General features: G+C 43.0%; 1 protein-coding gene across 2 annotated transcripts; it reads right to left on the reverse strand.

The window, feature by feature from the left end:
- Positions 1-47: 47 nt before the first annotated feature.
- Positions 48-20,739, reverse strand: col17a1b (collagen, type XVII, alpha 1b). 2 transcript variants are annotated; one of them, XM_084561284.1, is made up of 56 exons: positions 20,362-20,739; positions 19,218-19,270; positions 17,279-17,329; positions 17,040-17,147; positions 15,430-15,798; positions 15,245-15,301; positions 15,133-15,168; positions 14,951-15,001; positions 13,960-14,106; positions 13,062-13,562; positions 12,417-12,500; positions 12,249-12,311; positions 12,009-12,167; positions 11,562-11,654; positions 11,430-11,474; positions 11,008-11,151; positions 9,788-10,111; positions 9,643-9,693; positions 9,525-9,542; positions 9,403-9,429; positions 9,251-9,313; positions 9,062-9,166; positions 8,893-8,955; positions 8,486-8,521; positions 8,315-8,368; positions 8,187-8,222; positions 8,076-8,111; positions 7,923-7,985; positions 7,472-7,507; positions 7,268-7,303; positions 7,155-7,181; positions 7,034-7,069; positions 6,913-6,948; positions 6,747-6,827; positions 6,619-6,654; positions 6,432-6,524; positions 5,933-6,013; positions 5,728-5,778; positions 5,578-5,637; positions 5,430-5,489; positions 5,317-5,343; positions 5,150-5,200; positions 4,939-5,025; positions 4,798-4,836; positions 4,540-4,656; positions 4,347-4,460; positions 4,149-4,253; positions 3,847-3,978; positions 3,639-3,776; positions 3,309-3,488; positions 3,041-3,181; positions 2,699-2,944; positions 1,394-1,558; positions 1,217-1,297; positions 1,041-1,124; positions 48-949 (listed from the first exon to the last, which is right to left on the reverse strand). In XM_084561284.1, the coding sequence occupies exons 2-56, from the start codon at positions 19,258-19,260 to the stop codon at positions 894-896; spliced, it is 5,223 nt and encodes a 1,740-aa protein (XP_084417410.1). In that variant the 5' UTR covers positions 19,261-19,270; positions 20,362-20,739; the 3' UTR covers positions 48-893. The 2 variants fall into 2 exon arrangements, with proteins under 2 accessions (XP_084417410.1, XP_084417411.1); XM_084561285.1 differs by lacking the exon at positions 19,218-19,270.
- Positions 20,740-21,998: the final 1,259 nt, after the last annotated feature.

The raw sequence follows: 21,998 nt of genomic DNA on the forward strand, positions 1-21,998 counted from the left end.
CTTGTTTCGAGATCAATTTAGTCGTACAAATATCAAAGACTCACACGTCCAAAAATAGATTTATTTCCTCGTTATTGATCAAATGTCATTAAGTTCAGTCATGTCAAAAATAACCTGGGAACATTTTATAATTTAATTAAAAACACTTCATAGAAAATATATCAAATTCAGTGCGCTTTTACACAAAAATATACAATCCGATCAGTCATTTCTCACCGATCATCCGACTCTTTCAACCATGCAAACAAACTTTTTACCAACAAACCTCTGCAATAATTACTGCAGTAACGTTACCTGTAACCCTCCTCTTGATATGACCCTCACTCTAGCTGAGACTGTCAGATTAATGAAGCATAGTTTTATGTGTTTAAAAAGTAAATTGTTTTGTAATTTGTGTGGGTTGAATGGATAATAGACACATATTATACTTGCATAGTCCTCAATACAGAATAATCCTCGACAAATATAAAAAAGTACACCAGACATGAGTGGAGAAAAAAAAAAAAAAGATGCAAAGTGCTCTTTAAAATATCAGCAATTGCTTGTTATTGCTTAAAATATATATATCCTCTTAAACAAAGCTGCCCCTGGAAAAAAAACAAAGAATGCAAGCTTCTAAATAACCACAGTAAACATCATACACCCACATGTCCAAAATAAAAAAAGAAGTCAGCGTCATGAAAACACCGACCAGCAGTAAATCCTTTCCCCTACTGAAGCTGTTCGAAAGAGACTGATGCGTTTTTGAGGCTGCTTTTATTTTCTGACTTTTCTACACATGGCAACAATGAAGAGCACTTTCGACTACTTGCATTGGTACAGTTGAAGACCTAAAAAAATAAAAATAAAAAAAGATGACTAAAAGTGAAATCTGACGTGATCCAGTAGTATGATCAGCCGCTGCCGGCTTGGCGGCGCTGCAGCATACGGCGAGCGGGCTGTTTGCTGCCTGCGGTGGAGGAGGAGAACGGGGATGAGTTCCATGCATGAAGAGTCGTTTTTCAGTTTTTATGTCCATTTTTTGTTTGAGTTCGCCTTACCTGCTTCCCTCTTCTGCACTTTGTGTGGAATTTGGACCGTGTATGTCCCCGGTATTCCCGGCAAACCTGGACGTCCGGGATCACCTACAAACAAGGAAACATTCTCAGCTTGTTCCTTCACTAAAACATTACTCTGGAAAATGAAACAGCATCTTATCCACTTTGTTTAGACGTACCCTTGTCTCCTTTTGGCCCTGGGTACCCTCTCTCTCCCTTTGGTCCGGGGAGTCCAGGAGGACCAGGGATGGTGCCGTACTCTAAACAAAAAAAAAGCACAGATTTAGTAAATTTAAAGCCAGCTACGACATAGTATCCCATTCCCGATGCAATGTGTGTGGAAAATCCCAACTCACTCCTGAAGAAGTCCATTAGGTTGGCTGTGACGTTGCCGTAGGCCGCAAAGACGCGACTGTTACCAGGGGGTCCGGGAGGCCCAGGCGGACCAGGGGGGCCTTGAATGGCTCGTACGTTGGCGCTCCAAGAACCCTGACTCAGATAATCCTGCAGCAGGCCTTGATCTGTGGGAGGGTTATTAGAAAACACGCATTGGGGTCATTTAAAAAGAAATTTACATGTATTGCATCAGTGTTAGCCGTCAGATCCTGTTTTTAACCCCTCCACCCTTAACCAGCCGGTGTCTGTTATTAAAACATAACCTGACATTATTAGAAAGTTGCATTTGCAGTCAGTTAAGGTATTCATATGATTAAATGGAAGGAGCCGTTGTTGTTTTTATTTCTGTTGCATCAAATGTGGTAGACGATGAGGACTGTAAGACTTCTGAAGAGTCTTCCCAGTGTCTCGATCTACGGATTAAGCCCAGGGTTGTGAATTTTGTCCCCGCAGCTTAATTTGAAAATGTTTTGTGCATGTAAACAGGATGCATAATGTAACCATGGAGTTTACAGCCCCATTTTTAGTCGGCTACCGTTTAGATTTTTGCAAATTGGCACCACTATATATGTACCAAATTACATGTTAGCAGATTCTCTTTGCAGTGTACCCGTCACCGGATCACTTCCATCGTACCGCATTGTGGTGACGGTCATTCTTCAGGCTGAAGAAAACTCAAAACATGATGATTATCGGGAGTTAGAATGAGTGTCCTGTTATTGAACGAACTAGAAGACTAGTAATAAAGATGTCTTCACACGTTCTCTTTCTTTCCCACTGTGATCAAATAGAGCCATTTCTGCTGCTTCATCACTTCCACTTCCTCCCACACTGTCAAAATGACTTCACTCTCGATTTCAACACCACCGCTCTCGTCCAATGATCTGTTTGCCCACGTTCTCTGAACGCATTCAGTCTGAAGTTCCTGTTCTCCAGATTCATTACAATTCTTTCATTCTCCCTTCGAGCCCATCCATCGTGTGGCCCTTCTCCTCCCCATCTCGACCTCATTATATTGCCCAAGGGGGACTATTCGTCAGCCTATTTGTCCCACCACTACCAGCATCTACCTGTCCATTTCTACAACCTTTATCTTGGACTCCACTCTGGGATGCCACCTCTCATCTTAGTCTAGCTGCCAAATTATCCCACAGAGATGTCTCTCCCTCCCCAACTAAACAAGGAACAGCTAAGAACTAATTCTGCGTACTTTAATGTGAGCCAAAAAACAGTTCTCACCCGCGAACAATATCTCATCTACTCACTCTTGATGTAGTCCGTAACTTTCATGGCAACGTTGGAGTAGTCCAGTGTCTCTGTGAGCCTGCTGACGTCAATGTCTTTGCGCTCAGAACCATGGCTGGAGCTTCCCTGAGAGAAGCCCTGACTCTGTGAGTAGCCCTGGCTCTGTGAGTAGCCCTGGACGTAACCCGGCTCTCCACGTTCGCCCTTTTGACCCCTTGGACCTGGAGGCCCCGGAGGTCCGACAATGGCACGACGAACACTGTCGCCTGAAAAAAAAAACATTTAAAGTTCATCTGCGATATTTGCACTAGTCTGTGCTGTTGTGCATATTTATGTATCTGCGTGGGATGTCAGGAGCTTACTGGTCAGATACTCCTGGACTTCAGTGCGGATGCTCTCACGAGGGAAGTTTCCACTGTAGGAAACTGATCCGGAGTAACTGCCAGGTGGACCCTGTGGGCCCGGGGGACCAGGAGGACCGGGGAGTCCTCTGAAGCCAGAACCTGAGAGAGAGAGAGCAGAGAAAAGATGAGGAAACCTTGTGCCATTACTGAGATGTAAAAAACAAAACTGTCTGTAAATAACTTCTGAATTTAGCTTAGTCTATCTTATACGGTACATTATTCTCACCCTGCAGGTAACGCTGGATGTCCTCCAAGCTGTAGCCACGACCTCCTGATCCAAACACTGTGGCAGAGGAGACTCCTGGCGGCCCCTGGGGACCAGGAGGGCCAGGTTGCCCTGGGATGCCTGGAGGACCAGGAGGACCTTCTTGTAGCGCTGAATTTATCCATGAGCGGAATTCTGAATCTGCGTAAATGAAGATATGAGGAAGCTGAAGATTGAGTAACCTTTTACAAACGTTCGCCTCTCTGTAGCTAGTCCTAACACAGTTCATTTTTAGTCTCCAGGTGAAACGCAGTTAGTGTCTGTTAATGGGAAAAACTAAAATGTTCTTACTCCTCATTAGTGAAGAATAGTCAATGGTTACGGTGGTGAAGCCGGGGCCTCCAGAACCAGCAGTACCAGCAGGACCAGCAGGACCAGGAAGCCCAGGAGGACCCCGCAGCCCGGGTGGGCCTCTAGCAATCCCTCTTTCTGTAAATAATAACAGACTGATTACCTGACGTCCAGGAACACCTCCCAGTGTTTTCAGTTGCAATCTTACCATTCATAATATTGAAGACATATGTGGCAATCTCTTCTACTCTGTAAGTGCCTGAAAGTCCTGATGTCCCTGGTGGGCCCGGTGGTCCTTGTGGTCCTGGTGGTCCTGACACATATCTTCTCACATCATCTCCTAGACAGAAAGCAGCAGAGACACGTACAGTAATTTAACCTGGAGCGTCCTCTAATAAGACACATTTTATCTGAACACTCAAAGACGCAGACACAGAGGACTCCTGTCAATATTTAGAGTGCGATGTGGATAACGACCAAATCTGAGCCTTGAATATGAGTCGTACTCACTCTGAAGCATGGCGATGAGAGCACTGACCGACAGGGATCCAGAGCCAGGAGGACCTGGTGGTCCTGGAGGACCCCGAACACCAAAGCTGATGCCGGAATCTGAGCCTGGAATTACACGACACAGTTAAAGGTTGCAGTTATTAATGATGCCCCACTAGTCTGTATCAGTCATTGTCATCCATTAATATGAATCCTTACGCTGTATGTATGCAATGATACGAGCAGAGAGGTCCTCCATGGAGCCTGAGAAGGATCCGGTTCCTGGGATTCCTGGTGGCCCAGGTGGACCTGGAGGTCCTTGTCTGACTCTATCTGCATGAAACAAAAAGAATATGTTAACACTTCGCTCTACAACCAGCTGACTGTGATCTCTCTTCAGAAAGGCTCTTACTCATGTATTCAGAGATGTACTGCCGCATCTCGCTAGATGAAGCAAATGAGCCCGGCTGCCCAGGAGGGCCCGGAAGACCAGGGGGACCAGGAGGACCTGCGGTGACTGAGACTGAGCCTGAGGAAAAAGTTGATAGTTACAATGTAGAAGAGGACGTGTGGACTCTTAAAAGCTACTGTGAACCATCCATGCCGTCACAAGAGGAAAAGACATGACTTTGTGTATAACTGTTAGGACAGTCTTCATGATTTTCTTTACCTCTTGAAATGCCTGGAACACCAGGAGGTCCTGTGTCCCCTTAGAAGTGACAAACAACAACAGGATGATCAGAAACAGTTCTTAGGCTAATGTACAGACCATAAAACGCTGGCATCAATCACAGATTTGAGTGTTGTTTACCTTTGGCTCCTGGTGGTCCTGGATATCCAGCAGGACCTGGTGGACCTGGTGGACCAACGACCCCAAGTCCTCCGCTGTAGGTCGAACCTGTAAGAAGGAATAAATATTCAGATAGTTTATCAGTTCACACGTCCTCTGCAGCACCCGAAGTCTGGCTCACTAATATACGGTAATGTGAATCTTTGGACTGAATTAAGGGTTAGGGTCTGACTTCTCTCTGAGGTCCCTGGTCTTCCTGGTGCACCTGGCTGGCCTGGATCACCTGAGAACCAAATAAGTCATTGATGAAGGATTTAGTCACAGCTGTCTGTTGTGGTTTACATATTGTCACAAACACAAATGCGAAAAGATTTATTCATAACAAAGGAAGATAATTACCCTGGAATCCTCTTGGACCAGGAGCACCTAAAGAAATGATGGATATGTCATGATAATGTGTAATAAAACCAAAAGAGACCAGTTGTGGAGATCAGTTTCCAATATCTAATCACCTGTTGATCCTTTAGGCCCAGCAGGTCCGGGTGGTCCTGGAGGTCCAGGATAAAATGTTCCTGTAAGAAGAGTGAAATCAGTGGAATCACCATGTTACTGTTAGTCCTACATCAAACACAAACATAAGACAAAGGTTTTGGATCATACCAGAGCTGGATCCAAAGCCAGAGTCTCCTTTATCTCCTTTAGGTCCTGGTCTTCCATAACCTTAACAGAAAACATAGACATTAAAAGTCTGATATAAAGAATGGATGAGCTTCACTTCGCCTCATAATCAATATTCAAGACAGATATTACCTGGCTGGCCTGGAGGCCCAGGCGGTCCTGGAGGTCCTTGTCTTGAATCCCCTAATAAATACATTTTTCAAACAGTCAGAGGATGATCAGACAGCACAGGAAGAGAAAGTAATTCTCAGATGGTGTCAAACAAACACCATAAAACCATTAAAGATGATGTTTTTGATTGACAGTGCTGTAACAGAGCGAGCTGTTACTTATTCACCTGGACGTCCAGGAGTTCCAGGTGGACCTGGAGGACCAGGTGGACCGGGAAGTGCTGAGACTCCGCTAGCACCAAACTGCTCTGAAGCGGAAATAAGAACATAGAATTTTAAAGGGCCAGTGCGTAGGATTTAGTGCCATCTAGTGGCGAGGTTGTAGATTGCAACCAACCGAATACCCCTCCCATTAGAGGCATATTGGAAAATACTGTGTATGCTTGTTGCTATGGAAACATGGCTGCACATATGCTCTGTGAAAAAGAACGGTTTGTAGTTACAGGTGGTTCACACAATAAAAACATGATTATGACAAATGAGAGTAAAAGTACAGACATTGCAACTGATTTCCTCTTATATTAAACAAATGGCAAATGCATGATAATGGCAAAATTTGCAAGCTGCCTTGTCAGTTAAACAGCAATACCTACGCTACTAGTCATACCAAGCCATCAAAACACCTCTGACCTCTAAAAAAGAAAATCACCAACAAAAAGTACTCACTATCTGTTCTTGTTGACGATATACTCTCGCTCGTTCTCACTGTGATTCCTGGTTCTCCTTGGTCGCCCCTGAATCCCCTGTCACCTTTAGGACCTGTGAAGATAATCATATAATCTGTGAGACTCTGAGGGTGACAGTCTAGATCTAAAAGGCATAGTTTGGTAAGTACAAAAGCATGATGACCTACCAGGTTGGCCAGGCAGGCCAGCAGGGCCAATGGGACCTGAGGAGGTAAATTAATACATAAACACTTGCTGCAATAATTCAAAGATATGACGTATGATATGCAGAATGTCAAATAGTCGAGAGTCAGACCTGATAATCCTGGCAGTCCTGCAGGGCCGGGAGGTCCAGCAGGCCCGGGTGGTCCTGGGATGCCAACAGAAGTGGAGCCAGCTAGAAAACAAAAGCAATGTTCAGATCTCAAACAGCAGTCTCACCAACAGAGGGTTAAAATGTACGTTTTCTCATGTTCTGTTACCTGCATTGATAATTCGTCCTGCCTCACCGACATCACCTGAAATAGACACATTTTACATCAAACACAGAGATTTATGATCAATATTTTATTTCAGAGACCCACATGTGGACAGCAGCTATACCTTTGGCGCCAGGTCGTCCTGGATTCCCTGGTATCCCTACAAACAAGACGTAAGTCATATTATTAATGTGGTGAGCATTAAAAACTACAAGACATGTGCAGTCTAATGAGCAGATCCATACCTGGTGGTCCTTGAAGGCCTGGTGTTCCTATGGAGAGGGAGATATTATGAATATGATATTATTCAGTAACATCAATGAAGCTGTAAGTACGTGTTTCACAAAAGCAGCTTTACCTGGAAGTCCAGGTGGCCCGGCAGGTCCTTGGTCACCTGAGGGCCAAAAATAAAATAAAATGTATGATGATTTGGGGAATTTGTTTATTCATGTGTGACATTTTAAACATGAAAGAAAAGCTGTGGTTTTAGCTTGATTGTCACACATACTTGAATTGTGCAATGACAACATGTAAACATATAATTATCGAATAAGTTATTTACCCCTTGATCCTTTGGCGCCGTCTGGTCCGGAAAGTCCTGATGACAAAAATCAGACAGACATATGAAAATCATAACAGCCAGTACAGCCCTAGCTAGAAGAGGCTTAATGACCAGACTCCTCTAATGAAGGACGCTAATTAATGCTTTTGTTACTGCAACGCTGAAATCTGTTAACAGTTTCACATATGAGCTCTAAACTCTAAAGGCAAGATAAAAAAAAAAGTTAAATGATTTATCCGTGTTCCTAGATGAGTAAAATATTTGTTATAATCATGTTTAAAACCTTAATTCAACTTATTAAACTAACAGTTCAACATTTTGAACAGTTTCCAAACAACCAGTGGACACTTTAGGAAGTAGTCCAGCACAATACCACAACCGGAGTGTCCAAGAATCAATGAATTATTAATTCTATCATTTCTTATCTGAGACTGATGGTGCTTTGTCTCACCCATTGATCCTTTGGAGCCTTTCTCTCCGTTGACCCCAGGCACACCTGGCAGACCGTGCTCACCTGACAAATGAGACAAGAGGATTAGGAAACTCGCACAGTCGGCACAAGTTATATAACATGAGGGTTTGAAGATTCACAAGCAGTGCTGACCTTGAAGACCTCTGAGACCCTTGTCACCAGGTTCACCTGAAAAATCAGTCAAAGTTTAGCTAAAAACTGATCGAGTCAGCGCCATAAGACTATGGTGGAGTAACAACAAACCTTTAAGTCCTTGAAATCCAGCGACTCCTCTGTCACCTGCAGAGTGAGCAAGAGATGAGCGACATGTAAAATTAAAAGGTATTTTCACTGTGTTAAATAAATGATCACTGTTTGTTTGCGTGACACACCTTTAGGCCCAGGTTGTCCTGCCTCACCACGGAAACCCTGAGAGCCTGGTTGACCTGTAGCAAAACAGCTCACGTTAGAGGGAAGTCAAGACGCTGCTAACACGTATTGTCAGATGGTGCCAGCAGATTTTAGATAATATTCTAAATTAATATAACTGTGAGAAACCTCACCTGGAGGCCCAGAAAGCCCGGGGAGTCCTTGTGCACCTGCAACAAAGATCAATAATGAACCATTACGACAGTGTTTAGACACCATAACAATTATACAAGAATATATAAAGAAATAAAATTGAACTGACACTACATTTTACACAAATTAAATTTAGTCAGTAGTAAGATTTAATAAAATTGCTATTAATAAATAAATAATTTGTGTCAAACAGGAGAAAAAGACACTTGGTCAGTGGCGTCTCGTTTGCTTCTCCCTGCAGGTGAATGAGGATGACTCCCTAATCTGACTCTATGCTGCCCCCTGGTGCTCACTATGGGTTATACACTGTGAGGTGATAAACATATTCAGTTTTTGTTTCCTGTTTATTTAAATGTGAAACAAGCGTATGTATGTTCACTGATGTCACCTTTCGGTCCAGGAGAACCGATGGGTCCCACAGATCCAGGAACCCCAGGATCTCCGTGAGCACCTGAACAAGACAAACACACGGAGACGTTGTGGTGACACATCGTTACTGAGATGATCATGGTGTTTTTAATATTTATTTTCTTCACTGCTGTGAATCTGAGCCGTACCTTTGTCACCTTTCTGTCCAAAGCCTGGAGGTCCTGGATCCCCTCTGGGGCCAGGGAGGCCATCACGACCCCTGGTACCTGGTGACCCCTCCGATCCGTGATCACCTGTTCAAACATGGCACATGCTCACTCACTCTGAATCGGCTGGACATTTACGTTGTGTAGTTTGAACCGAAGTGCTCTGTGTACCTTGGCTTCCTTTCTGTCCTTTTTGACCCTCTGGGCCTGCATGACCAATTGCACCTGGAGGACCTGAGGTCAAAGGTCACAGTCAGTAAAACAACCTCATGATGCAGAAAAAGTGCAAAATAATGATGATGATGTTCGCCAGCATTTCTCACCTGGAGTTCCAGGGAAGCCAGGATCTCCTGTGATAAGTGAAACAAATAAATACATTTGATTATAATGAGAATATAAATAAATTACAAAGACTTCTAGCTGTACGGGATTTTATTTTTCTGACCTTTAGATCCAGGGTCCCCTGAAAAGAATTTAAAAAATGACACAAATTAAACACAGCTAATTCAGAACAACTCAAAAACTGAATATTTTTTATGAAATCAAAAACATTTGATTTTCACCTTTAGGTCCAGGTAATCCTCTCTCGCCCTGCACCGAGGTCGACAGAAAAGCTGAGAAAGGAAATAGCAGTTTAGTGAATGTAGTGTGTGCGTGCATGTGTGCATATTCAGTATATATTTGTGTGTGTTTGTTTAGGCGTATTACCTCTGAACGTCTGTGAGCGCATTTCACTTTGTAGCATGCTCTGAACGACCATTCGTAGATCAGCATCATCCATGTATCTTCCGCTCACGCCTTTCCCGAGCTGTCCCGAACCAGGTCCTTCACCAGCGGTACCAGCAGTGCTGGCTACGCCGACATCATTGCCACCCGTGGAGCCGCCACCACCTCCACCTCCACCGCCAGTTACCACTTTGCTGTCCAAGTTGTTGTTGATGTCATTGAACTGCTTGCTCCAGCGAGCGCTGGCGACCGAGGACGTGTTTTCCAGCGTCGCCACGCGATTCTTCAGCTTTCTCACGTCCTCAGCTGAGAGAAGAAACGCAACATATTTTAGGAAGAACGCACAGACAAGCAGTGATAAAACATTCAACAAAATCACTTAGAAGAAAACCATGATGATTCTTAAGCAGCTGTCTCTGCCTATAGGGGGTCATTTTAATTTTCTTCATGATGGAAATATTGATAATGGTGTCTCTGAAAATTGTTAATCCAAATGAATCTAAAAAACATGAATATCTTGTTTAGGACTCTGAGAAGTCCTAACACACTAACACAAGTTTAAAGACCTGTCAATGTCCATATTTATTAAGTGTCACTAAGAAATCTGACATAAAATGTAAAAATGACTGAAGGTACATTTTGCTTTTAACCCACAACAAACTAACAAACTTTAATTTAAAAATAATGCAAACCAGAACTTGGAGGCAGCAGATATTAAGGTAGGTTGTGCACAGGTTAACTCCACCGTATGTGTGTATCAGTCAGTAAACGCACAACAGATCTGTACAAACTAACTTTCAAGTAAAAATATACGTCGTATCAGAGACTGCAAATGTTTTTCGGGTCCTTCCTTAACAGGCTAAATCCACATCAACAACTCTGCTGCAGCACGGATAACAAGCCCAAGTCTCTGATGTCATCAAGCAACAATTTCTGAAGCTGCTCTGTGGACAATGAATGCCAGACTTTATGGGAGTGGGACAGTACCCAGAGATCATATTACCATGGAGAGGAGCACATTTACTATCTGGCAGCACCGTGAAGTAACGCTCACCAGCCTTTAAAAGCCGAAGCACACTTTTTATTGGTTCAAAAACAGTCACTCCCAGATGCCTCATGGCCCAGCAGATCCAGAGACATGGCTCCCATTTTTGTTTCCACTGTTAGTTGAAATCTCTAAACGTTGCATAAGTGATCTTTACCCAGAGCAATGAGGCCAAACAGGAGTCCCAGGAGGAGTAGAGAGAGGAGGAGGAGGCCGAGGAGCCACTTCCACCAGGAGCAACACGCGTCAGAGCAGCAGCAAAATCCTCCACCTCCGAAGATGCCACTGTCCCGGTGAATCTCTGAAGGTGAAGTGAAAAGTTTAAAACACTAAAATATAAATCACTGCACTAATATCAGCTATCAATTAATCTGCACAAACTTTTCCATCTATGTAGCGTCACAAAATAGAAACATTTACATTTATATGTATGCCGTGTGTATGCCGATAAAAAAAGCAAATCAGCTCATTAAAAGCATCTGAAGCAGAGAATATTTGGGATCATTCACTATTTCTGTCTATTGAAACACTTATTTTTCTGTCGGTCAGTTCAACCTGCATGTCTGCGATGAAAAGTACCTGCGTAGGTAGACTTGTCTTTCATCACAACTCCAGAGGATCCGTCTGATGAAGAAGTAAATAAACGTCACTGATCTTACTTTCATGTTCACACTGTAGTATATTTGGAAGGTGTTTTTAACGTCCACTCACAGTAAGAGTTGCCGGTCTCTGTCTTCAGTTGGGCCGTGTCGCCGTAGCTGGAAATGAACTTCTCCTTCTTTATTGAATCTCCCGACAGCGACCCTGGAAAATCAGAAACGCTTTTTCAATTGATTTGAAGATAACTCACAATAATAAACAATACATGCACATAAAACCTATATGGAATATAACATAGATGTTAGTCATACAGATTTAAGAGATGATGTAAACAGAAATAAGATAAAAAGAATTATGATCCGATAAAACTGAAATTTTTCAAGCAAGATTACAAATTTATGTTCACTAACAGCCTCCACGTGACCACCGCGGCTCCACGATATGCTTTTATGTAAGATTATTTGGATATTGTGTCCAAAGGAAGTCAAATCCAAACCCCGTTAAGGTTAGAGAAACTTCACTGGTTCTCCAGAGGGGGGCAGTGAGAGCGTGACTCACCTCCTCCTACGTGACCGCTGCTGCCGCTGGTGAACTGCTTGCCGCTGTCTTTCGCCAGAATGAGCCTTTCTGTGTCCCTCTTGGCCGAAAAGTTCTCTTTATCAGACACCAGGAACTTGTAGTCTTTCTTATAGGCGTCGTCAGTTTGGGTTCTGGTTGCTAACAATAGGAAAGAACAACCAGTCAGGAATCATTTAGGTTTGATAACCTAAATGAGATGACCCTTCGCTGCAGACTCACCTGTAGAGACTCCAGTGCTGATGACGCCGACGCCGTTTGACACGTTCTTCTGGACACCGTATCCTGCAAATACAGAATCAGATAAACGCTCAAAGAGAAAGAGGCTGATTTGATTTATTACGGAGTGTAAAAATGTCGTAGAAGCTTTCAGAAAACGTGCTGCGGTACCTCCACCGTTCGCATTCACGTTGGCTCCACTGGTGGTGAGCACGCTGCCAGAGGTGGGGGCCAGATTATTCTGAAAGCCATAGACTATAGGCAGAGGAGCAGAGATTATATAAAATAACGTAAAATCATCAAACACAATTCTTTGAATATAGACGAAACAACTGGTAAAAAAATAAAAATAAAAAAAGAAGAAGGCAAAGGGACACGGACATATGGAGACAAAGTTTAAAAATAATGAAACAAAACTTTTATAGATTATAAGATTATATATTGATTATAAAATGTAACAAAAACATTCTTCTAATAGAAGAATATCACAGATTTAAATCTACAAAATGTCAGAAAATAGAGCAAAAATGACAAAATATATAAAGATAATTTATTTACAGTGGTGTGTTTCAGCAGTTGAATCTGCACATTTTAGTAATATATTTTTAATATACTATAAAAAAGTGCATAATAATGTATTTGGTTAATTGTATTTAGTTTGCTGTATGTTGGCAATAAATATCAGTCAGAATGGATTTAAAGTCTTTAAGTGTTCAAGACTTTTACTGGTTGTCATAATATGTCTGTATTATTATAATATCTTGTCTGCTTGTTTGTTTTTTTACTTAATTAACATTTAGGGAGGACTGGTCTCACCTGACAGGGATGATGGCGAGGTGAGGCCGAGCTGCGAGGAGCCTCCCGACATGTTGTTGGTGCTGATCTGGCCGGCCTGGCCGGACTGGTACGCGTAGCTGCTGGTGTTGCCAGCGATGACGGTGGCGGAGGCAGACGGCAGCGTGGAGGTGGACCAGGAAAACGAGGGAAGAGTGGAGTCCAGCGTGTCATACTGACCTGATCTCAAGCCGGTGTCATACCGGGCTGACTTTACACCAGTATCATAGTGGCCTGATTTCAGACTCATATCATACTGGCTTGATTTGACGCCAGTATCATACTGCCCTGATTTCAGACTCATATCGTACTGTCCTGACCTCGCGCCAGTATTATACTGGCCTGACTGCAGACTGATATCATACTGGCTCGTTTTGGAGCCAGTATCAATGTGCTCAGAAGTCAGGGTGGTTTCATACAGGCCTGATAGGTCGATGGTGTTGAACCCGTTTGATCTCACACCAGAGCCAAATGAAGTTGAAACTGCAGGAGACACGACACAAAGACAAATATTAAGGAAGTGTCTTTTGTTCTGCTTTGTGTCTCTGATGCACTAGATATTATAAAAGTCTTTTAAACACCGTCAAGTCAACTTTATTCATAGTGCTTAAAATCTAAATTTGTCTTGCTACACAATACAGTATACAACCTTGTATCAGCTTAAGACTTTCAAGGAAATATAGTTTTATTCTATATGTCAGTATTGCATTGAGACGTTAAAAAACTGATCCAGGACACCCGATCTCAGCTACTGACAAGTTGGAGAGGCTGTCGGCTGCATGAAAGTCATATGAGCGCGTCCTAAAGCATGTGCAAAGGAGACAAAAAGTCTGTGCATGCAAAGTATGTGCATGTGTGTGACCCTGGTAACAGTATATACCTGACTGAGTGGCCACTGAGACGGTTTTGGCCTCCACGCCGGACTTTTTGGGAACAGGCAGGGTGATGGAGGTGCAGGAGGAACGAGTCGGGCTGACGCTGCTGGAGCGTCCCTTCAGCAGCTTCTTCACGTCCTCCAGCTCTGCCCCTGTACAACGGCAGGCAACAAAACGCAGGAGTGAAATATATCTCGCAGTAATGTCACTGCTGTTATGACCTGCACATAATTAATGGGTTGTTATTACCGACTCACTTATTTGGTTTTGGTGTTTTTTTACGTCAAATCGAGCTACTGTGACCGAACCATTTCCCTTGTGGATCAGTAAATTCTACTTAAGTCCAATATCTAACATACTGCAAGGGACTGAGAAAAAGTGCAGTACTTCTCCAAAACTTGAAATAAAAGAAGCATAAAACGGAAAGTGGAAGTATCCATGTAAAAGCACTTTTTATGCTATTTTTAGTTGAGAGCCTCAGACCCGCCTGAGGAAGCTGAAGTTGGCACAGAATGACTTAATGTTACGAAATGTGGATTAAATAACAGCAGTTATAGACTTTAATCAGCAGGGGGAGCAACGAGTATCAATAAAACTCCCAACTGTTTTGGTTCAAAACAGGAGGTGGTGCACGCGGTGACTCATGTGTGCCGTTTCTGCCACCACAGATCTCCTCCTCAGCTCGTTCCACACATGATCACAATGCAAACAAATGTACATTCCTCCTTTTTCAAACATGGCCCCTCCTCTCTGTGCTGATGCTGCATGTATCCCATGGTTGCACATGTGTTAATGATTGGGCCCTACGCGGACGTAAACTTGCATGTGGGAGCTGGAATGTGAATTCACGATGCACCGAGCGGTGAGCCAAAAGATTTGACGGCAGAGCAATTCAGAGAAGAAGGAAAGTGGTTCTTTGAATGAATGCAAAAGAAAGATGCTTTGTCGCTTTATGGGTGATTGCATAACGACAGCCAGTGGATCGAGTGGTCTTACATCTGGAGGCAGAGGGGGAGGCACTTTGCAGTCTGGCTCGGATCTCGCTCTCTGGAAAAAAAAAAAATCACGACACACAATGGACAAAGGAATCCTGATTTAATAAAAAGTAAGCCGGGACAATTTGCGAGTCAGATGGTTCAGAAATAATGAAGGGTGGGGGGTGGGGGGGCATTGAATACCTCTGCTTTCGCTCCTCCCTCTTGTGGCGCTGGAGCCTGAAAGGAAAACAGAACACATAAACACAAACATGTCTTTATTGTGCAATAAGAAAGCGTAATCATTACCACTTACAATAGTTTCCATAGTCTTTCCGTGTAAGTTCTGGAGAGGAGTTAGCACTGGAGCTTCCTGAGAAGAAAACACAATAGACGTTTAAACATTGCCTTTGAGTTGAGGCCAGCAGTTTCCTTCAAGCTCCTGATTCAGGCACCTCTGATACCAAGCGTGCAGCTTCGCTTTTATTAATAGGATCTCACCGTCATAACCTCCAGAGCGGCTGGATATGATCTTCCTCTCCCGGAAAGCTGGCGACACCCCTCCTGACGAGCCAGCAGTCTGGGTTCTCCTGGCACCCCCTGACGAGCTGGACCTGACCTTTGACACGGAGCTCACGTGATAACTGCTGCTCCCACCACCTCCTCCTCCTCCTCCTCCTCCTCCTCCTCCCCCTCCTCCTACGGAGCTCACAAGATAACTGCTGCTCCCGCCGCTTCCTCCTCCTCCCCCACTTCCGTACCCCTCTCCATCGATGTAGCTCCCGCCTCCCTCGCCTCCACCTGAGGAGTCTCCTCCGAGGTAGATACCCGAGGAGGAGCTGTAGCTACCGGTGTTCACACCTACGGAGGCTGGAGGGACGATGCACAGGAGTTATTTTTGATTTCTTGCAACTGCATCGTCTCTGCAGGAAAAGCACAGCTACTCGGGTACAAATAGTGTTTACAGCTTCATACTTCTCCTCCACTACATTTCTGAAGGAAATACTGTATATTTTACAACAAAGAAACCTTCTTGCAAACAAAAATAAACATTATACTAAACAGCAGTAGACACCATGGTTATGATTTACATTCCAGGCGACTATTTTCTAAGAATTGCCTCAGAATTACAGGTAAAGCTATTTTTATGTGACTGGTTTTGTTGTCTTTGATTTGCACAGAAAAAAATCTCTAATAACAACAAAAACTGATCACTTTAAACAGAAGTAAATGTTGATTTCCGGCTGAAAAAGGGACAAATTTCACTTCTCTGTGCACAAAGCAACAATAGCAGTCTAAAGGAAACAATCAGAAGTGGAGTCATCGAACACTGACTTTTACTTTTTCTGTAACTAGCGCCAAACTGCAAAGTTCCTTCCTATAAAATAACAGGCAGCTATGGACTGTTTCTGAGAACAATAGTATCGATAATAACAAGGAGACCGCAGCTGCATGTTTGACTGACGTCGTCAGAAATGCCAACACAGTTTCCCAATTAATTTGCTGTCAGTGGACAAGTAGGTTACTCAACTAACTGTCAATAAGAAATCTTGTTAGCACACGTGAATACGCAGACTTTTGTCTTTCTTTTTCTGCTCTCTACCTGTCTATTGTTCTATTGCTGAATTTGTCCTGAGGTATCTTATCTTGTCTTATGTTAAAATCTCGTGGACATGACTTTTAATTCGTAGCAAGTAAAGTTAAAGTTATATCTGTCTAATAATCACAGAGTGGTAAAAGAATAAAATAACATTATAACATCGTCGTAAAGTACCTGAAGTGCACACTTGAGTAAATGTACTTTTTTAAATGTCCCAGCTCCAACTCAAGCTACATCAGTAAAACCTACACATTAGTGCATCGGTAGTCTCAGATAATAACACTTGAGTTTCATCTGTAATGAAGGGGTTTTTCTTGTGATGGACTATTTCTAATTTCACATCAGTAAAGTAACATAATTCTTCCACCGCTCTGTGAGTTCCTACAAACACCAAACCCTGAGCTCTTTCCTTCTACTGGGGGTTATAAATACTGCACTTCTCAAAACTCTTCTCAGAAGACAAAGCCACAGCTTCCCCAGTATTGGGCCACGGGTGGAAATTTGCTCTCACTTGAAGAGAAGTAGGTTCCGCTGCTGCTCTGGGTTAAGACATTTTTCTCCAAGCCCAGCCCTCCAGCACTGCTGGACATATTCCTGTGATTTGATCCGCCGGTTCCCTCTAGCAACGAGAAGACACACAGCAAAACAAGGAGGACGCCGTTACTCATGGGGTACTTCCTTCAGAGGCGGTCGGCTGTAATTACTGTATAATGCTTTTGGTCCACAACAACTGGCATGAAAGAGACTTACTCGGTGGGAGGGAAGTCAGCCTGGTTGTGGAGGTTATGGTTTCTGTCACAACTGATGAAAAGAAATATGATTATCACGGTGCACACTGTGTTTATGTTCATCTGTCTATCATCATGGAAGTTAATACAGCGACTCCTATATGTTGATGGCAGCTGACAGGCTGGACTGAGCTTTAAAACTGAAGTTTGAAGTCATGTCACAGAGGAGGCACCGCCTCGTTACTGCATCTTAAATTTCACTACCACTTAATAAGAAACGAGTCTTTTAATAATGTTTTTTAAGGTCAGCTATAGGAAATTAACAAGAACAGAGTTTGTGTACCAATGTTGTTTTACTCTCCTCCAGAAAGGCAGTCGCTTCGGCTCTATTTGACCTCTGGCCTTATGTGTAAGAACTTATGATTTACATGTACAGCCTTAATGAATTATTCTGTGTTTGATGTGTCAATAAATTACAAGCATTTAAACCTGCACACTTAAAAATAAGATGTTTATATCTTCTTACTAACTACTTTCTTAATGTTTTACCTAGTGAGGACAAAAGCCTGAGAGACTTTTCACGCTGTTCTTATCAGTGACTTTAATGAATTCAATGATTTACTACTCATTTAATAAAAGCCGCCAGCAGCAACATATAATCCTTAAATCAAACGTGACTAACTGCTGCCAACACTAACTGAAGTGGACCTGTTGAGACGAATCAAGTTCCAATCGTAAAAAATGAAAAAACGCATCAACTGAAGTATCGAGCAAGTATATAGGAGTATAGGTCGGTCTTTTCTGAGGGGGCATTACGGCTTCGACTGTCATTGTCAAGCGCTTTCTGGTGCGTCTTGAGGATTCCATGTGCAGGTAGTTGCTCCTGAGATTATTTAATTGTTATCACGCGGTGTGGACAAACCGTAACATCATTAACGAACCTTCAATCTCAATTTGGATTTTACAAATTCTCACTTAAATCCATCCACTCATATAAGCGCCTCAAAACAGACAGACTCAGGATGTGAAAGAAAAAAAAACATCAATTAAAGTTTGTCTAAATTATAGGTGTGGATAATTGATGCTAGTAACTTTCTTCTTCCACCAGGAGGCCCTTCGTTCTCCTGCTGCAGCCTGGCGAGTTTTACTGGCTTCGGTTAGAGATAATGTGAATTCCATTTCAATTTCAAGCAGCCTCTTTGCTCTTGTCCTCCTCCGCCTTCTCTTTCTTCTCTACTGTCCTTCTTCCTTTTAGGGATTTCAGTGTGTTTCAGGGTCAAGGCTAAAGCCTAAACCTCATCGTGCCTTTTGCTCACGCTGCTTCCCGAGTCTGGGAAAGCAAAATCTGTGCATAAAAAGCATCCGAGAACTTACAACTTTTTTATATGATCCTCTCAAACCACACGGTCTTGTCTTCCTCTTCTGTAAAGGACATTGTAAGTAGTGGTTTGAAAAGAGCAGCATGAATAAAGCTTTGTTTTTTAGAAGTGACATTTAAGACAAGTGGACAGAGTGTTTGTCTCACTTAGCGTCGAGCATATAATCAGGCCGTGCTTGACTCTGCTATTTTTCCCTGAGTCAAAAGGCCAAGATGAGCGACGCTGTAACATTTAGCCGTGGAGGAAAACCCAGAGGATGACTTACGCCCTGAGACATGGAAACTGAGACGAGTGAAGGCATGCCGCGATGTTAGTGATCGTAAGCCCCCCCGAAAAAGAGAGACAAAACCATCACCAAGGTAAAGGATTCAAGTGATTGCGCGAAGCTTATGTAAAGCTCTTAAGTGAGGTATGTGGAAATGGGACACTGGTTTTAGATTATCTGCCCCTCCTTTCTTTGATGCTTTGTACACCATAAATGCAAGTACCTTAACCAGTGGCACATAAATAAAACCTATTGTGTGATCATATGTCTGCTTTGTCTGTTTGTCAAAACTCAATGAACAAGTCCAGAAATCTCACCCTTTTCTCCAGAGATGTCCATCTGCCTTGTTAACTCGTCCATCCCATCTTATCTGCCGAGACGATGATAAAATATTGGCCACGGTCATGCGGATTTCAGTGTCAGCTGCTTATCCCTTAATTGTGGTTAAATGGCATTTTGGCAAACATTTGATGGGACATGGACAAAGAGTTACGCCAGGAATGATTGGGGTTAAAGGTCAGGCCGCTTGTTTACTGTTTCAGAAACGTCATCTCGTCAGTCTCATGATCAGATTTTTTAAAAAACCACAATCAAATTCTTCAGAGGCTTCAGTTTGTCGCTTCAACAGCGTGGTTCTGGCGAACAAGTGACTTTAGGGAGGCGACTGAGTGAACATAGATGCCACAAAAAAGAAAGCTGGAACACATCACTTATAGATTTCAGACTTTGTATTTACTTGTGTGTCTTTGAAGAGCGACCTGACAAAAGAACAAAAGGAGCAGCGGATCACTGTCCAGCTCTGAAAGACCTTCCTCTCACCACACCCTGCCTGCCAAGGACATTTAACTGCATGTGCTTCGTTTGCAGCACACTTTAACTTAAAGCTTAAATGTCTGTTTTAAAATAAATAAATAAATCCTGGCTGCACTTTCTCACTCACGTGCAACAAGAACCTTTCTTAATCTGTGGCAAAAGTAAATATTTCTCCATAAATCACTGCTTCTAATCGTGCCCATAAAGTTAACTGTTGATGCCTGCAACTGATCTCGACAGCAAACATAAAAGGTTGATGTCAAATAAAGCTTCATGCAACAGCTAGGCCAGATCCTGTGGCCAGTATATTTAGACGGATGTAAATAGCACAAGCAAAAGCAGATGTAAAACTATCCTAACGGGAAAACGATCCCAAAAATCCCCTGCTGGATTTTACAAACAAGGCGAGAAGAAACTTGTTAAAGATTTGCAACGGACTTAAAGCAAGTCCGGCCTGTAAAATAAAAATAAAATAAATAACTTGACAGCCCATCACCAAACTCCCAGGGCGCAGTTGTTAGTGCAGAGATGCAGCGGCCAGGTGGGAAGAAACATCCCCAACATCCAACAACAACAACAACAACAACAACTTTTTAAAGTAGTCTCCAGGTTATTCCGGTGTCTATTCTGTGTTGTTAAAATCCGTACCTTCAGCCAACCCGAACAAGTTATCAGTCAAATTCCTCTCAGGACGCACCGACTGCAGGAACAATGTGTGAAGCTGACTGACGCGCAGGGATGTTCCTATACGGTCCTCCGTCCTTTTGTGCCTTTTCTCTCAACTTTCCCAGGCAAGTCAAAACAGAGATTTGGGCAGGGAGCCCAGCCCCACCCAATCAGGAGGGCTGCAGCTTGGCAAGGCAGGTGTAGCAGACGGCACGAAAAGCAGACTTTTAAAAAGGAAAAACTGCGCCTGCAGGGATCCAATTAACTTTTCAGTCTCAGCCCTGCAGACAAAGATAGTCGTCGACTGAGAAAGAGAGAGAGAGAAAGAGAGAGAGAATGATGGACTCCTCCTGCTGCTGCTGCTGTTTAACTGCTTTGGTCTCCACTTTTTGAGAAAGTTTTAGGGAGGAGGTGGTAAAGGAGTGATTTGGGAGGTGGGATTTTCTTTTTTTTTTTTTTTCTTTCTTTCGTTTTGGACAGAGCTGCAACCAATTCAGGGTCTGCTGATCTACAGCAAAATCCATCAGCTGGAACACATCTGGTGCACATATTGGAATAAGAAACTGAACATTTACCAATGCCATGGTTACAGCCACTGTGCTATTACATAACCAAACTGTTGTTTTTTTTTAATACCCAGTTAAAGGGCTCTATATCTTTGCCAAAGTAACTTTAACTGAGTAATCTTTGCACCAAAATGGCCACTCTGAGTGTTTGTGCAGCTGCTTCAGCTCCTGTTTGCTGCAACTTCTGATAGTTTTCATGTGACACTGCCGAGGAGATTTCCACCACATGCTCACCCCTAAATGAGAGGACGCCGGCGCTGGCTTTAACTGCATGATAATAATAAAACTTCCCCATCCATTCATTTGCATTTATGCAATTTGGAGCTAAATTAGATGCTTTAATCCAACAGTGGCAGCCACAAAGCGCCAGTAGGTTCCCTCACCCACCACACCCTGTGCAGACATCCACCCACCCTTGGCTGCATGACTCACAGCGAGTGTGACTCTAATCTGCTCAAATGATGGAAAACAAATGGCCCCAAGGAGAGTTTAACGGAGGAGGAGCTGCCCCGCTCACATCTATGTGTGAGCTTGAATAATGCCAAAACTTAACGGAAAGCAACAGGGTGGTGAAAAAAAAAAAAAAAAAAAGGGAGCTGACTGGCTTTTGGATGAAACACCCTCCTGTGTGTGTTACTTCTTCAGATAAGGCCTCATTATTTCTTTAAAACAAGAGTGAAGTTTACACTGAGTTGAAAATAATGGCATTACAATGCACAACAGTTGCTCATCAAACAGTGTTTATCAAGATAATGTGACATAAATGATTCACTGTCAATCCTGACAGTACATTGTTGTACCTGTTTTTCTCAGGTAAACCAAACAATTACATTACGGGAGCTCATGGAGTGGATAATGTTCATATTCGACACATAGGTGAAAGCTTAAACCTCCTGCAGGCTTTGTTTCTCCCCAGTTTGTTTATTGTAGCCTATAAAAGATAATCTGCAGAGGAACCCAACAGGCTGTCTAGATTTTGACAGGATTTGTTGTACACTTTGATGCCTTTGTATAGACGTCACGCTTTGTTCCAAGTTAAACTTCTCCGGTAAA

Source organism: Chelon labrosus (assembly GCF_963514085.1).
Source record: "Chelon labrosus genome assembly, chromosome: 15".
Lineage (NCBI taxonomy): Eukaryota > Metazoa > Chordata > Actinopteri > Mugiliformes > Mugilidae > Chelon > Chelon labrosus.